Source organism: Achroia grisella, unplaced genomic scaffold (genome assembly GCF_030625045.1).
Source record: "Achroia grisella isolate CSIRO2021 unplaced genomic scaffold, CSIRO_AGI_Agris_v1 utg660, whole genome shotgun sequence".
Lineage (NCBI taxonomy): Eukaryota > Metazoa > Arthropoda > Insecta > Lepidoptera > Pyralidae > Achroia > Achroia grisella.
This window is the reverse complement of record NW_026712984.1, coordinates 7,737,809-7,755,736: the sequence shown is the minus strand read 5'-3', so window position 1 is coordinate 7,755,736 and position 17,928 is coordinate 7,737,809. Positions and strand designations below refer to the sequence as shown.

Sequence of the window (17,928 nt, the reverse complement as noted above, 5' to 3'; positions counted from 1 at the left end):
TATGTTTTTTTTAATGTAAATCTTTTTTATTAATAATTATAATTATGTATGTTAATATATTATAATATTAACACCGAGCCCTCGCAATTTATATAGTCTTTTTAGCACAAATTAAGCACAGATAATAAAATTTATAATAACATATAAATAGCTAATTTAATAATATAGTTTAATTGTATTAGTCACATAATATTGTGTTCAATATAGCTATTATATTTACGTGGACCCCAAAACAATAAAATTCGTAATTACGAATAGATGTTTCCTTCATTGACATCAACAGATGCACATATATACAGATTTTATATATGTGCATCTGTTCAGATTTGTGTATAAAAAAGGAACAGAAAATACAAATATGTAATTTTTGATAAATGGAAATAAATTATTTAATTATTAAATTATATTTATTATTTTAATTAAATATTTATTTATAATTAATTGGAATCCACGCATTTAAGAGCATTAATTATAAAGTACAGTAATTGTATAGATACATAATATATATGTACGTAACTCAAAATGTATGTTTAACAAGCAAACTATAATATATATTTGTGAATGACTTCACTATCATATATCATAACATTCAATATCGTACGTACATATATATGTATATTATTAATTCGTCTATTTAAGTTATTATTGTATATTTAAAGTTAGTTGGGACTGAATACCATACGGCATTAAGCTAGTCTGACAAATGTTTATTGTTCAATAAAGAATAAATAAATTATATAAATAAATATTTATTCGATTATATATGTTAACAAAACGAAACTGAATATACATATAGTTTCGTTATATATTATAATATAATGTTTAGTAATAATATACATATTATATAGAAGCATTTATTTTCGTCCAAAACAAACCTGACAGAGAGTTTATATTGCCAAAACTGTAATTACAATTGTGAAGAAGTAAATTAAAAATATCTTTATTCATGTAGATCTATTACAGACTCTTATGATATGTCAAAACCGTCAGTTCGGAATACATTCGAGCTAAGAACTGACGAGAAACTCAGCTCTTATTCTTTGAAATGAGCTTGTGCATTGCAAAAATGCAGATTAATTTTTAAATTAATTATGGAGGATAGAGTGACCACCAGCATTTTCTATTGCAATTCGTCAAATTGAATTAGTCTAATCAGTGGCCGTAACTAGACTATGTAATTATTAATTTGTGGCTACACTAAATTGTCTTGTTGATTTTTACTATTATCATATCGCATAGGGGACCGAGCCTGCGGCTCACCTGATGATGAGTGATTACCGGTGCCCATGAGTACTCTCAAGTACAGGAGAATTGAAACTGCTATGTCAGTCTTTAAATAGAGAATTATATAAATGCTAAATAGTGAAAAATTTTAGAAAATCGACTTTGAGAATTTTGTGCAAGAGTTCCTAAGCACCCGCAATACTAAGGGAAATAAAGTGCGTTGCAGGCCTTTTAAAAAGGAACAATTAATGCTAAATGAGTCTTAAATTTTAGGATATCGACTTTGTAAGAACTAATCATCTCTCTGTTAGGTTTCTTTCAGATACTTCAGCGAAATTGGTTCAGGCATAATCAGCTGCGCAATCAAAGAATGGGAAGCAGGCGACGGGCTCGGCGACTGAGTGCTAGAGGACGTGAAGGTTTTCGCAGGATTTGGACTTCGAATCTCGCGCCCAGACACGCCCGAGCAAGCCACGGACCTGTGGAGTTTTGTTACAAAATATAAATTTTTAGGGTAATTTCCACACAAACACACGACACCGTCCTCGCCGGAGAGGACGACGACCTCAACCACACCATCAAGCGCTATCATTGGGCAATGCGCGCGATTAGGCGCTCAGCAGCACCTCTGGTCAACCGGGGATTCAAATTTTCGAGGTTCGTACCCCTAGAGATAGATCTCAACCACACCATCTAGCGCAATTATTATGCGCCTACGCCCGACTGGTCGCTCCACACCAGCTCTCCTGGTCACCCGAGGATCGGAATTACAATGACCCGAGTCTAGGTTTGAACCTCTACCTGTACCCTGAGACTAAAGTCGTATACGTCAAACGGGAGTTGGCCTTCAGCCGATCTATAAGTCCTTCCACAAGATTGGAGTGCTATCTGCATTCGCCCCCTATCGTCCGATGAAGCTGTAAAGGCAGCTGCGGCCAACAGCATTAGAATAGTTTGAAAAAAAATGACAAACAAGCTGACGGCCCAACTTATGGTAAGTGGTAATCGTCTTCTATATACATGTACACTGCACAAATCATTTATGATAACAGGATCGATGGTGAAAGTAAACATACACACAGTAGGGTTGGGACTTGTGTATTAGCTGTTACATCTTGAATTACTCTAATTCTACACCAGTTACTAAGACTATTTATATTAAACACTACATGAGTTACGTGACGTTAGATAAAGTGACTTATCCAACATACACTGGCACAATATATTATAGTACGTGCTAAAATGAAATTACCGAACAAAAAAAACATCTATTAAAAAGAGCAACACACAAGTTTCTTGCTCATTCTTCTTGTGATGAATCTGCATTCCGAATGAGTGGTAGAATCAAAATATGACTATTCAAAAGTGCTTGTAATGAGTTTATTTGAATAAAGATTATTTCTATTTCTATTTCTATTTCTATTTCTACAATGGTTATATGACACCTGTAATTTTGCGCATGCATTGCCATTCGAGAGGTCTAAGATGTCACGTCTCTACAACCAAAACTCAGCTTACAAAATATATCCGAAGCTGAAATAGGTGAGAATCCTGTAATTTCACTGTTTAATCTGCACCTTACAACCGAAACACAGCTTGCTGAGCAAGCTGCTTGGCGACTCAAATAGGTGAGAAGGTACACAAGCAGACGAGTTTTTACAAAGTCTGTCTATCCATATATATAGGCACAAACCTTAACACTGGCTGATCATGCAACCGAAACACATGTTACAAAGCAAGCTGCTCGGCGACTCAAATAGGTGAAAAGGTACACAAGCAGACGAGTTTTTACAAAGTGTATGTATCTATATATATAGGCACAAACCTTAACAATGGCTGATCATACAACCAAAACAGAGCTTACAAAGCAAGCTGTTTGGCGGCTGAAATAGGTGAGACTGAGGTACAGATGCAGACAAGTTTTTACAAAATGTATAAATCTATATTTGTTACCTTAACACTGGCTGATAGCCTGGTCCTCTTCCTGGGAGTGCTGGCAGCAGATGCAGTGGCTGGTGGCGGCACGGGTGGTGCTGGCGTCTCTGTGTCCATTGGTGATCTCGTCCGACTGCGATTCTTGCGGGATCCGCTGCGTTTTCTATAAATTATGTACATTGATTTTATTGCTTACTAGCTGTACGCGACTTCGTCCGCGTGGAATTTAACTTCATTTTTCTAAAATAAAAGTAGCCTAAGTTACTCCTTATTATATCAGCTACCTGCCAAAAAAAGTCCCGTCATAATCGGTCCAGCCATTTCAGAGATTAGTTGGAACAAACAGACAGACAGACAGACAAATAAAAATTGAAAAAAATGTTATTTTGGTGTATGTACCGTATTTATATTCATATGCATGTACTTAGTAAAAACGATTATTTCAATATTACAAACAGACACTCCAATTTTATTTATATGTATAGATAAAGTTTGTGGTCAAATTGGGAATAGATTAATATTGTTTGTCTTTAATATTATTTATCTATAGTCTTACTGAATGTTAAAATTATAGTCGAATTTCGACCACAAGTTATTATACAGTTTTGATTGAACTTGTGTACCAACCTGACCCTCTCAGCATGCTGCTGTTTCAGCCTGATCTGCGTCAGGAGCCCCACTAGCAGTTCATCGACGTTGTGGTTGATACCCACTGATGTCTCGATAAATTTGCACTCGTACGACGTGGCTAGGCTTTTGCCCTCTGTAATAGAATAGAATAGAATAGAATAAATTAGAATAGAATGGAGTGAAGTGGGGTAGAATAGAATAGAAAATCATTTATTCAAATAAACTTAATTAAAGCACTTTTGAATAGTCATCACATTTTTTTTAATAATAATATTTCAGGACAATTCACACAACGTCATCTAGACCTAAGTTAAGCTAGCTAAAGCTTGTGTTATGGGTACTAGACAACAGATACAAATACATAGATATATTTTCTTGTAAATACATACATATTATACATAGAAAACTCCCAGACCGATACAAACAATCATACTCATGAATACAAATGTTTGTGCCGCGCGAGGATCGAACCCGTCGAAAGTATCTTGTGGTAGATTACATCCGCGGTGGTCTAGCAGTTTAGCAGCACACAGCTTTACTTCCGATAGTCGCGGGTTCGATTCCTCGCACGGTCCAAACATATGTATTCATGAGTATGACTATTTGTATTGATCACGGTGTTTTCTATGTATATTATGTATGTATGTACAAAAAAATATCTGAGATTTATATCAGTTGTCTAGTATCCACCGCTTTAAGACCGATGGTCGCGGGTTCGATTACTCACACGGCACAAACAATTGTATTCATGAGTGTGATTGTTTGTATCGGTCTTGGTGTTTTCTATGTATAATATGTATGTATTTACAAAAAAAAAATATCTATGTATATATATCAGTTATCTAGTACCCATAATACAAACTTTAGCTAGCTTAACTTGGGTCTAGATGACGCTGTGTTAATTGTCCAAGTTTATTATTATTAAAATTCAAAATATCTTCATTCATGTAGGTCTATTACAGACTCTTATGATATGTCAAATCTACCGTCAGTTCGGAATGATTTAGAGATGAGAAGAACTGACAAGAAACTCAGCTCGTATTCTTTTCAAATAAATGTTGTACATGTTTACATACATAACAGATTCATTTTTAAATGTTAATGATAATTTGGGTGATGATAACATATTTGGATTATCAACTTCAATCACATTTGTCTCAATGACATTGGTGTTTGAAGATCACGAATTACTTGTAATAACTTGTTTCGACTGAGTGCTGACGATTATGCTTATGTTTCAGATCAAAAACATTAATTACAATCGTACTAATACAATTACCCACTCGTAATTTGCCTTTAATTTAAACCTTCTGAATATAGGTACGTTTAATCATTACATAGTATAAAATAAAGTCGCTGTCGCTGTCTGTCCCTATGTATAATAATAATAATAATCTCAGGACAATTCACACAGCGCCATCTAGACCCAAGTTAAGCTAGCTAAAGCTTGTGTTATGGGTACTAGATAACTGATACAAATACATAGATATTTTTTTTGTAGATACATACTTATTATACATAGAAAACACCCAGACCGATACAATCATACTCATGAATACAATTGTTTGTGCCGTGCGAGGAATCGAACCCGCGACCATCGGTCGTAAAGCGGTGTGCTAGACCGCTAGTCCACCGAGTACGTCGTATGCTTAAATCTTTAAAACTATGCAACGGATTTTGAAGCGGTTTTATTAATAGATAGAGTAATTCGAAGTAGTAGTAATTAGAGAGGAAGGTTTATATATAGAATACATGTACACCCGGGCGAAGCCGGGGCGAGTAGCTAGTGACTATACAAAATAAAAAGGTTTAATGTAATTCTTTTTGTAGCATAGAGCGTAACGAGCTTGCGGCTCACCTAATGGTAAGTAATGACAGCCGCCCATGAGCACCCGCAACACCAGGGGAATTGCAAGTGCGTTGGAGACTTTTTAAGAAGTGATAAGCTCTTAAATTGAAGGTTTCAATATCGTATCCAATCAAATCGAAAATAATTTATTCATGTAGAACATTACAGCCGCTTATGAACTTCAAGTTTTTTGTGTTAATATTTTGTTTCTACCGTCCAGTTTAGTGCACAGATACAGTAGAGAAGAACTGGCACGAAAGTCAATTGTTTTTTTTATTATTTAAAAGTCAGTTTGGATGATATACAGTTGCTGGCAATTGATTCCACAATGTGCCAAAAAGTTATTCAGAAACATACGGACCAAGACGGTGCATTTATCAAGATGGTAATGGCGGACTGAAAAACAAGATGGTATTTTAATTTCTGGCGTAATTTATGAGCAAAGACCTATATAAAAATATACAAACATATGGACCAAAAAATATATTGTGTAAATAAATGGGAAAGTAAGTCAATGTACAACCGCTAAACCAACATGGGCGTCTGAGTTGATATATAAATTAAAGTCTGTGATCCAATAGCGCTGTAGGCTATACATTAAAATTACTCTCACAATTCATTATTAAAGGTTACACAGGCGAAACAAAATGAAAATTGGTTTCAAGAGCCTACAAGTTTTGTTTGAGCACTATTATGTTTACAGACGTCTTTGCTAATCGATTTTTTACAGGCGCTTTTATATATTTAGGCTATATTAAATTCTACTTGCAAACATTACGAATAAATCACATAAACGGCGCTTGTTATTGGAAAAATCATTCAGAGATGTTAATGAAGCGGAAATATTATTCAAGAACATCAAGTTCGCCAGGGAGGAAATAAACATTTCCGCTAAGAATAATTGTCGTTAAGGAAAATATGAAATATGAACGTAATAACATTTATTTTTAACACACACACCTATTTATAGTCTCATTTTATCTAGTCGTTTATGTACACGCACATACCAAATCTAGGTAGATATTGCTTTTATCTTCCTTTTATAAATATTATAATTCTATATGACTAATATTATAAATGCGAAAGTTTGTGAATATGGATGGATGTTTATTACTCCTTCATGCAAAAACTAGTTAACAGATTTTGATGAAACTTTACAGTAATATAGCTTATGACTTAGAATAACACAGGGGCTATAATTTAAAAAGATATTATGTAAATCGGGCGAAATATAAGTATGCAGGCGAAGTTGCGCGAGTCAGTTAGTCTTGTGGCGAATGTACTATCATCGTGCGGCAACACCGTTGCCTAGTTATGATGGGGCAAGAAGAATAACAAGCTTGTCATTTGGGACCGAATCACCTTTCTTGTATATATATTCATTGTAAATATTTTGTTAATAATAATAATAATCTGCCATCTCCTCTCCTTAAGAGGAGAAATGAGAATTTTTGGAAAAAAAAAAAAAATAATAATAATAATCTCAGGACAATTCACACAGCGCCATCTAGACCCAAGTTAAGCTGTGTTATGGGTACTAGACAACTGATACAAATACATAGATAATTTTTTTTTCGTAAATACATACATATTATACATAGAAAATACCCAAACCGATACAAACAATCATACTAATGAATACAAATATTTGTGCCGTGTGAGGATTAATCGGACGTAAAGCGGTTTTTCAAAATATACATAATGTAAATAACAATCATTGGACTTATCACTTCATCTCCTTTCCTGCTGCTGCTACATTACAAATACAAACATAAATAATAGCGGTAACAATATGAACTTGTATTGGGAGAAACTCTTCGCTTGTCGGGTGAATTTGTTACACCATCTATCACTTTGTCTGTCAAGTCTGTTATATATTTAAGTGATATGGTAACACTATTGCAGAATGGCAACCCCAATATAAAATAGCATTGTGTATAAACTGGCGAACCGACGCGTAGGTACATAAAATACCGTAAACTAAAAAAAAAACAAAATTAGTTGAGTTTCTTGCCAGTTCTTCTCAATTGCATCTGTATAATGAACTGAACGGCAGAGAACAAAAATATTAACACAAAAAACTTTATGAACGTTTCATAAGCGCCTAAAATATCCTACATGAATAAATATTCTTGAATTTAAATTTGAATTGAATTTATATACAGAACTGGACGGTAAGAAAAAAATATTAATTACATAAAATTTGACGTTCATAAGCGGCTAAAATGTCCTACATGAATAAATTATTTTTGAGTTTGAATTTAATACAAACACGAGAAAATTATAACTTCGTCTGCATCACACTTACTTAACGTTCATAATTATATTTTGCCCAATTTACATAATATCTTTTTATATTATAGCCTATGTGTTATTCTGTTATATAAGCTACATTAATGTAAAGTTTCATCAAAATCCGTTCAGTAGTTTTTGCGTGAAAGAGTAACAAACATCCATACTCACAAACTTTATAATATTACTACCTATTACCCCCAGTTTCGCTTGCATATATAAAAAGCAAAATGTTGTTTTTTTTTGTTTTATATAAAAAAATATTTGTTTTTTTTAAATAAAAGGTATCCTATGTTCATTCTAATAACTTTAAGAACATGTGCACAAAATTTCATGATGATCGGTTCGGTAGTTTTTGCGTGAATGCGTAACAAACATACCTACTTTCACATTTATAATTAGTATATTAGTAAGGATCAAGATGAAGTTTTCTTACCATCTGTGGGTACAGCCCTCGACCTGGCCAAGTCTGCCTTATTCCCAACTAATATGACTGCGCGGCGGGAGGTATGTCCTGCTGCCCACAGCGCTTGCAGCCTCCGCTCTGCTTCGCCGAAGCTGCTCCTGTCAGCTGTTGAGTAGACCACGCAGTAACCATGTGCGCAGCCTTCAGACTAGAAAACAATTATTATTTTTTTAATAGTCAATAATGAAATAATTATAAACTAAAATATAGAGATAAATCCTGCGACACAACTCTTGAGCTTAGTGCAGGGATTGCTGTTAATTGTCTTGTCTACAATCATTGATGTAATGTGTACAAATAAATAAATATACAACAAAATAAATAAACGTATATTTATCTAGTTACATAAATAAACATTTATTTACTAACACCATAATTAAATTATAAATTAAATAAGCAAGAAATAAATCTCATTTACTTATTTATTTATTTACCACCTCGGTGGTCCAGTAGTGTAGCCTAGCCTTACTTCCGATGGTCGCGGGTTCGATTCCTCGCACGTCACAAACATTTGTATTCATGAGTATGATTGTTTGTATCTGTCTGGGTGTTTTCTATTTATAATATTTATGTATTTACGAAAATATATGTTTGTATTTATATCAGTTGTCTAGTGGAGTGTAATTTCAAATGGAACAAAATACTTACAACCACGTGGTCAGGAGGCGAGTCCAAGAATGTGATTTCAGACTCTTCACCAGCCAATAAAACACAAACGGACCTCTCGCCAGATTCATCATCTGTAATAACATAAAATTAATGTCTTATTAACAACTAGCTGTTCTCGCGACTTTGTCCGCGTTGAATTTAACTATTTTTCTAAAATAAAAGTAGCTTAAGCTACTCATTATTACATCAGCTACCTGCCAAAAAAGTCCTGACAAAATCGGTCCAGCCATTTCAGAGATTAGCCGGAACAAACAGACAGACACACAGACAAATAAAAATTTTAATAAATATTATTTTGTTGTATATTCATATGCATGTAGTAAAAAACGGTTAATTCAATATTACAAACAGACAATCCAATTTGATTTATATGTATTGATGTGCCTACACTTCAACACTCAAGACCCTTCTATTAGTACCTTTCCAGATAACATAAGATAATAAAATTAGAATGTAAAAATTTGACGTTCATAAGCGGCTAAATCTAATAAACTTACTAATGTACAATAAATGATTTTTGAATTTTTTTATTTGGGCCTTGATCTATTGATCTAGAGTTTGGACTGTCCACATAGTCTCTATCAGAGTTCGCTAATTTCAAATGGGATACAAAAGCGATGGTTTTTATCAACTCAGGATAGGTCAAAGGAGATATTACGTTTATGCATGAGTCCAAGACATAGGACGTGTAGTGGCTATTCTCTTCAGTTTGGCAATAAAGATTTGGGTTATGTACACAATGTTCAGTATTCGGAGGGTCCTCTCACCATGATTCATCGATGATGTAATAACGACCTAAAAGTTAAAAAACCGCTTTACGTCCGATGGTCGCGGGTTAGATTCCACGCACGGCACAAGCATTTGTATACGTGAGTATAATTGTTTGTATCGGTCTGGGTGTTTTCTATATATAATATGTAAAATAATGTCTAAATAAATAACCCTGGACATTTAACACATCGCTATCTAGTCCCATGGTTTTTATCGGACTACTCTAATGCTGTTGGCCGCAGCTGGCCTTTACAGCTTTATCGGACGATAGGGGGCGAGTGCAGATGACACTACAAACCAAAGGAAGGACTTATGGAGCGGCTGGAGAGGCTATCTCCAAGGCTGGAGATAGCCTCTCCAGCCTTGGAGCCCAGGTTGGAACCTCGGCTCAGGCCGTCGTAATATCGATCCCCGTTTGAATTGGACGGGGGATCGATGGGAGGGGTGTCCCATGGTAAGGAGAGCTTGTGTTATGAGTACTAGACAACCGATATAAATACATCGATATATTTTTTTGTAAATGCATACATAATATACATAGAATCAGGTATATAGTTAAGATGCTTGAGAAATTTCACACCTGATAGCATTTCTTACATGTAATTAGTACCCGGTCCGGTATAAAAACAAATAAACTGGATAGCCAGGCGTATACGGATATACTCGGATTATGTAGGAAACATTTTGTAATAAAAATACACTTTTTTACATAGTATAAAACAAAGTTCAACCGCTGTCTGTTCGCGTATATCTTTTAAATTACGCAATAGATTTTAATGCAGTTTTCAGCAATAGATAGAGTGATTCAAGAGGAAGGTTTATATGTATAATATATGAATGTTATAGTATAGAACAAGTCGAGAAATTTAAAGATTTGTAATGCATCCGTGAAAAGTGGGAAAGAGTAGTTAGTTATAAAATGTTTTCTATTTTATCCGTCTGCCAACGAAAGTGAGTATATTGTTGTAGCACGTAATCCCAATGATTTCTAACATTTGACGTCGACCGTCACTCTACATTTTGTATTACAATTTTACAAATATCTACCAATACGTGTTGATTTCTTTAATAATATTTTTCTCCAATATGAATTCAATTTCACTTCACTTGATGCATTTATTTTGTTTTGTAAGTCCGCTATCATTAGCATGTGTCAGACCAAGAGAACACGTAACCAACTCTCGTAATCTTCTCTCATCTTCTAATCTCCTGCTATATACTCCTTCTCCTCTCAATCCTTCACTATCTCTACTATTAATCTTTGAAATGCACTTTCTGTTGGCCTAAGAATATGTCTAACCAAATTTTCCTTAAAGAGATTCATGCGTGAAAACTACTCGAAATTCCTGTAGCAATGGTTTGTGTGAACACACAAACCACTGTCTGAAGATATATGTCATGAAATCATTTGTATATATATATATATATGTAAAATTGCACCGCCACACTATCTCTGCTCAACGCGACGGTTGACTGGTAGATAATGCCATCAGGCATTAAGTCCGTCATGTATACATTTTTGTGTGCAAAAGAATCAATAAATAAATAACACAAGCTCTGCTTAGCTTGGCACTAGATGGCGTTGAGTGAATTGTCCAGGGATATTCATTTGAAACATTTCTCAAACTGAAGTATAGTCTTTGACGATAGGACCTTTATAATGTTTCAAACTTATAATTTAAATTAATTATGGTTGAATTTCTACTATAAATAACAGAGATGAATGGAAGAGAAAAACATATTACGCCGACCACAAATAACTTTAATAAGGAAGAAGCAGATGATGATGGTGAAGCGGCTAAAATGTCCTACAAGAATAAATTATTTTTGAATTTGAATTTATAATTATATGTATGTATGGTATGGACATGTAATGCGTAGGAATGAGGATAATATTTTAAGAAAGGTGTTACATATGAATGTGGATGGTTATAAGGGCAGAGGAAGGCCGAAAAAGAGATGGATGGACTGTGTGAAAGATGATATGGTAAGAAAGGAAGTATATAACGAGATGACTGTGAACAGGGATGAATGGAAGAGACGACCACAAATAAATGGGATAAGGAAGAAGCAGATGATGAGGATGCAGATGTCTATAGATATATATATGTATAATTCTTACCTATACTGGTGTCGTATGCGTGTAAGTATTCTGATGTCATGAATTGTCCAACTAAACTCGATTTCCCGACTCCTGGAGCTCCCAGCACTAACACTCTATAAGCACTCAGACCTGCTGACGAGTCCCTGTTACAATACGGATTTTATTAATTGATTGATGATTTTAAGGAAATTATTATATTGAAACAGAAATATCCATATATTAGCATTCGCAGTGAAGTTTTCCCGCCTGATTTTAAAGAAATTATTATATTGAAATAGAAATTTCCATTTTTTCTTTATATTGTTTTGTTATCAATAACATAAAAAAAGGAAATGTATAATAACGTATCGACCGGTTGTATGTAGAACTAGCTTTTGCCCGCGGCTTCGCGTTAATTTATCCCCTTAGGAGTGGAATTCAACAAAATCCTTTCTTAGGGGATGACTACGTCATAGTAGCTTTATGCATTAAAAGTCTCAGCCCGATCGGTTTAAAATTGACAAAGTTTCATACAAAATTTCATCCCCTATTTTATCCCCTTGGGGGTAGAATTAATCAAAATCCTTTCTTATCGGATGCCTACGTCATAACATCTACCTGCATGCCAAATTTCAGCCCGATCCGTCCAGTGGTTTGGGCTGTGTGTTGATAGATCACTATGTCAGTCACCTTTGAGTTATAGATATTTAGATTTAGATAACTTGACGAAATGTTGTATGTTAATCAGCAAGCATAAGTTAATAGCGATATGATATACAATTTGGTACCTTGAGGAAGCTAGAGAACAAGGCGCTGAAGCTCTGGTGACAGCTTCAGTGCTGGACGCGCTTGATGCCACAGAAGTGTTGGACCGGGATCTTCTAGAGCGCAAGGAATCGCCGCGGTTCACTACACCTTTGCCTGTAAAAATACAATGATGGGGCGAAAGGGGATTGTCAGTAATGTGGACTCATGACTCAATTACTAGCAAGGTACCATGTCAGCTTGAGATCCACGCGGTCCCGGAAATCACCGTGATAAATTCCTGGTGAATATGCCACGATGGGCTAACTGACCTGACCTCATGTTCATCTTATCATCCTCCACTGGTGTCCCGCCAGCGTTAACCGTTAGCGCAGGCGGGTGCACCAATCCATTATCATATACAAAAAAAATTTCGACGTATCACTGTAGTCACGATCGTCCAGCATGGACACATTACACATTTCCCTTAAATTGTGACCAGCTGTGACAAGAGGTCCAAGAGGTCCAGAGGTAAAATACAACAAAATATCAGATTCTTCCTTTCGTTTCTTTTCCACCTCGAAGTCCATTTTATTCTATCCTCAGATACATTTAGCCAAAATAGTGATCGACACTAACCAGTAATGCTGAAGTGTCTTAGTCTGTAATATTCTTCCTCGACTCCAGTGTTGGGCATGGAAGCCACTCGAGCCCGCTGCTGTGGTAACCCGAGCAGTTGGCGCTCCCCAGTCCGGGACCTCGCAGCTTTCACTGACTGCGATCTGGAGTGGTGAGGGCTACCGTACCTGGAGACAATCATACATCATTAGCAACAAGATACTAGAGTTGTGGCCTTTGCAATTGTTATCGCTGATCTAATAATGAAAGAGCATTGTTGAAGGTTGTTGATGGATGGTATTTTTGGAAGAATAACCGTGTAATTATTCATATTTTTCTATGTAATTATAATAATAAGCATAACAAACCTCTTTTTGCTTGTTATGGTCGCGGGTTCAATTCCTCGCACGGTACAAAAATTACAAAAATTTAAGTTTAATAATTTAAAATTTTGAATTCATTAGTGTGATTGTGTATATCAGTCTGTTTGTCTTCTAAAAATACATATGTATTTCTATCAGTTATCTAGTACCCATAGCACAAGGTCTGCTTACTGTGGTACCAGATGGCGCTGTGTTTATTATCCAGGGATTATTTATTTATTATATTAGCAAAAGCTAGTTCTTCTCATAAAATTATATCAGTAATGAGCTCTGACATTAAAATATTACAAGTTACACGAGAAAACGAAAGACAGCCCTCGGCGCAGCTACATTTCGCTGAGTTATTGGGACATCACGGATATAAGTAACTCAATTTCCCAGCCATTAAGAGATTAACATTAATCTTTCATGTTCAACGTGTATTATAATCCTGCATAATTTGATATACCGCTGCCGTTTGACGTCCTGAATGCGGCGTCATCGTAATTTGGGCGGATTATCTGAATATATGGCAGAAGATCAGTAGTCATAATTTTATGAGCTTCGTTAAAACGAAAAAACATATAATAAGTGAGTAAATTAGTAGTCGAAGAGATCATCCCTTTGAATAATTATTTACTGGCTGTGCCCGCGATTTCATCCCCTTGAAATAGCGACTTAAATATGTAATTAAATAAACTAGTTTTTATCATTCTAGCTTCAAAAATAACAAATTTCCATACAAGCTTTCAACCCCTATTTTATTTTACACCCTTAAGGGTACAATTTTTACAAACTTTAAATGTCATATTTATTTATATTTAATCAACAACCTAAAAAAAGTGTCAAGCTTATAGCTTTAAAAATTACTATTCTTCAATACAATCTTACATCTCTCCTTTCAACCCCTTACAACCCTTTTTTGGGATTAAAAAGTAGCTACATTATTTCTCAGGGTCTAGACTGTATTTTTTTTATAACACAGGGGACAAACGAGCATGCGGCTCACCTGATGGTAAGTGATTACCGCCGCCCATGAGCACCCGCAACACCAGGGGAATTGCAAGTACGTTGTCGGCCTTTTAAAAAGGAATAAGCTCTTTTCTTGAAGGTTTCAATATCGTATCGGTTCGGAAATACCATTGCTGGAAGGTGATTCCACAATGTGGTTGTACGTGGCAAAAAGTTTCTAGAAAACCGCACTGTTCCTCCAGATGATCAGGATGGTATTTTAGTTTCTGGCGGGTGGTACAGTGGTGAAACTCAGCAGCTGGTATTAATCCGAACAATTCCTCAGAACACTCCCCGTGATATATGCGGTAGAAAATGCACAGAGATGCAATATCTCGCCGCAAAGGCAATGTCTGTGTACCAAATTTCATTTAATCGATTAGAGTTTGTTAAACACAGTGCAGGTTATCAGTCTGTAAAACTATTTAATGGATTGTCTAGTGATTTTTGTTTTTAAATTCTTTTTAATTTTAGGGACTTTTGTACCATCTATGTACATGATTTAAAAACCAATCATGATATTTTTGTATGGCACCTATGCCTACTGATTTAAAAGATGATATTTATAAAAACAATTTCAAAGTTAAACTTAAAAAATATTTATTAAAAAAATACTTTGACCCCGTAGACGAAAATTTTTGATGACTGACCGTTACTGTGACTCAATTTGGAAATTATTATTGGTATTACTATTATTGATTTTACTATTATTATTTTGACATTGTTATTTTAGATTTAGATTTAATTTTGTACTTTGAAATTCGACACAATAATTATTGTTATGAATAAATCTTATATATAAAATTCTCGTGTCACAGTTTTCGTACCCATACTCCTCCGAAACGGCTTGACCGATTCTCATGAAATTTTGTGAGCGTATTGAGTAGGTCTGAGAATCGGCCAACATCTATTTTTCATCCCCCTAAATGTTAGGGGTAGTCCACTCCAAAAATTTTTTTTTTAATTTTTTAGACAAATTTTTTAGAGTCTATTTTTTTATGATACAACATAGAAAAATACATACAATCCTAAATTTTCACCCTTCTATCATCAACCCCTATTTTTTTATAGCGTTATTAATTTATATGGCAAAACAACGTTTGCCGGGACAGCTAGTAAATAAATAAATAAATACATAAATCGGTTCAGTAGTTTTGGACTAGACTGTGAAGCTACAGTGTGAATATTAGACTCCATCCATCATAAATTATACTTATTACATGAGGCCATACTATAAATATATCAGCTATATTGCTATGAAACAAAACAGTATGTTCCCTATAGATTTTCATTAATCGTTTTAACCCGGGCTCACCGTTATAATCCTATTATGTTCAGCATACAGACCGTCATACATAATCCGTCAAACCTTGAGCATTTATTATAACTGTTCATACGTTCATTAATTGTTCTCTTTTGTTAAATACGAGGTCCAAGGTACTACAAGTATGATGCTTTGTTAAAAATATAATGCGTATCAAAAATTGGTACTTTTTTTTATAAATTATTGGTGTTGTTAACGTCCTATGTTATTAAGAACTCATTAATACGGTCGTTTGATATTTTAAAAATAAAAATGTGTATACCGAATTGTTAATTATTGTTATTTTTCTGGGAATGAGTTGATTGTCGTTGATTTGAGTTAAGTAGGTACTTTCAAGTATATTTAGCGTATTTATATTTATGTGGTATAAAATTTATAAACGTACAAAAAATTAACATATTAGGATATATCTGGAATTACAACACTTTTAAATTAATTAAAAATAAAAAAATAATGGGTATAAAATGTACAAAAAGTAAACAAAGGATATACTGGAATTACTTTTAAATGATTTCAAAACATCTGTTAAATCATATTTACTGAGCAAAGCCTATTATTCACTAAACGATTACTTGAATGACGAGCGTGCATGGCAATAGTTGTTCATGCACGGGATTTTCATTTAATGTTAGACATAGACACCTATATAGATATACATTGTATATGAACTGGCTTTTAAATAATAAGAAATTTAGTTTAGTACCATGCCAAATCTTATTAATTTTGTTTTCAATTACTAAAATATGTGACATAATTAAAGTATATATTCTGGTAAATGAAATACGCGAATGAAGTCGCCAACAAAACCAGTCAAGAAATAAAAGTGCGTAATTTTGAAAACAAATAATTTTATAACCTAAAAATTAGAAAGAAAGAAAATAGTTTATTTGGTACATAACAATAATAAAAACAATTTTTAAATTTGATATTACATTCTATAGGTTTATATTACCGACAGCCTCAGTGGTCTAGTGGTTTAGCACACCGCTTTACTATCCGATGGTCGTGGGTTCGATTTCTCGCACGGCACAAACATTTGTATTCATGAGTATGATTGTCTGTATCGGTCAGGGTGTTTTGTATGTACATATAATATATACTTTATTTACAAAAAAAAGTGTATCCATGTATTTATATCAGTTGTCTAGTACCCATAACACAAGCTCTGCTTAGCTTGGGACTAGATGGCGCTGTGTGAATTGTCTTGAGACATTATTATTAATTTTATAGTACCAAATAGGTCTCCGCTCAGCATATGTCGTGACGGGGTGCCACGACGCTGATATTCTGCGGATACCTTCATAAATATAATAATAATACACATACATACATAGATGTAGGTGGATAACATAGAGTAAACATTTACGACATACTATCTAATAAATAAATTCATATATATATATATAAATAAATTCGAGTATAAACTACAAAATATCAGTTGTGAGTGGCTTGGATAGGACAAGTAAGAATGCTAGTGGAAATTCAACGGTACAATGTGTTTATTTATTAACACTACGTGTTGCACAAGTTGGCGGGAAATGCTTGTTATTTTCTTTTATAAATGTAAGTGAGTAATAGGGCACAGAGCATAGCTGTACACGTCTTTATTGTAAGGAAAGACAATTTTACAATACATGTTTTATTTGTTGATTGTAATTTAAAATCAAAATGTAATATTTAAATGTACTCCATAATGATTTTATATTTGTAATTTGTAAAATTACATGTTATATTGTTTATTGATAAAGTATATTTTTGTGTAATTAAAGCATTTTTTTTTAAATCAGTTAAGTATTTTTTTAATCCGTCACAAACATAACATCATATCTTTCCTTTTTGTAATATAAATTTATATTAATACTAACTGTCCCGGCAAACGTTGTTTTGCCATAAAATAAAAAAAAAAATTAGGGGTGGACTACCCCTAACATTTAGGGGGATGAAAAATAG

The 17,928-nt window shown here is 34.2% G+C and overlaps 1 protein-coding gene across 1 annotated transcript in view; it reads right to left on the bottom strand.

Moving 5' to 3' along the window:
* Positions 1-1,628: 1,628 nt before the first annotated feature.
* LOC131849758 (uncharacterized) overlaps positions 1,629-17,928 on the bottom strand; it is a 123,366-nt gene continuing 107,066 nt past the window's right edge. The window contains exons 6-13 of the mRNA XM_059199874.1: positions 13,303-13,469; positions 12,708-12,840; positions 11,959-12,083; positions 9,045-9,136; positions 8,367-8,544; positions 3,787-3,922; positions 3,178-3,322; positions 1,629-1,703 (exon numbers count right to left, since the gene is read on the bottom strand). Of these exons, the coding sequence (XP_059055857.1) occupies positions 1,629-1,703; positions 3,178-3,322; positions 3,787-3,922; positions 8,367-8,544; positions 9,045-9,136; positions 11,959-12,083; positions 12,708-12,840; positions 13,303-13,469 (1,051 nt within the window). The remainder of the gene's footprint in view (positions 1,704-3,177; positions 3,323-3,786; positions 3,923-8,366; positions 8,545-9,044; positions 9,137-11,958; positions 12,084-12,707; positions 12,841-13,302; positions 13,470-17,928) is intronic.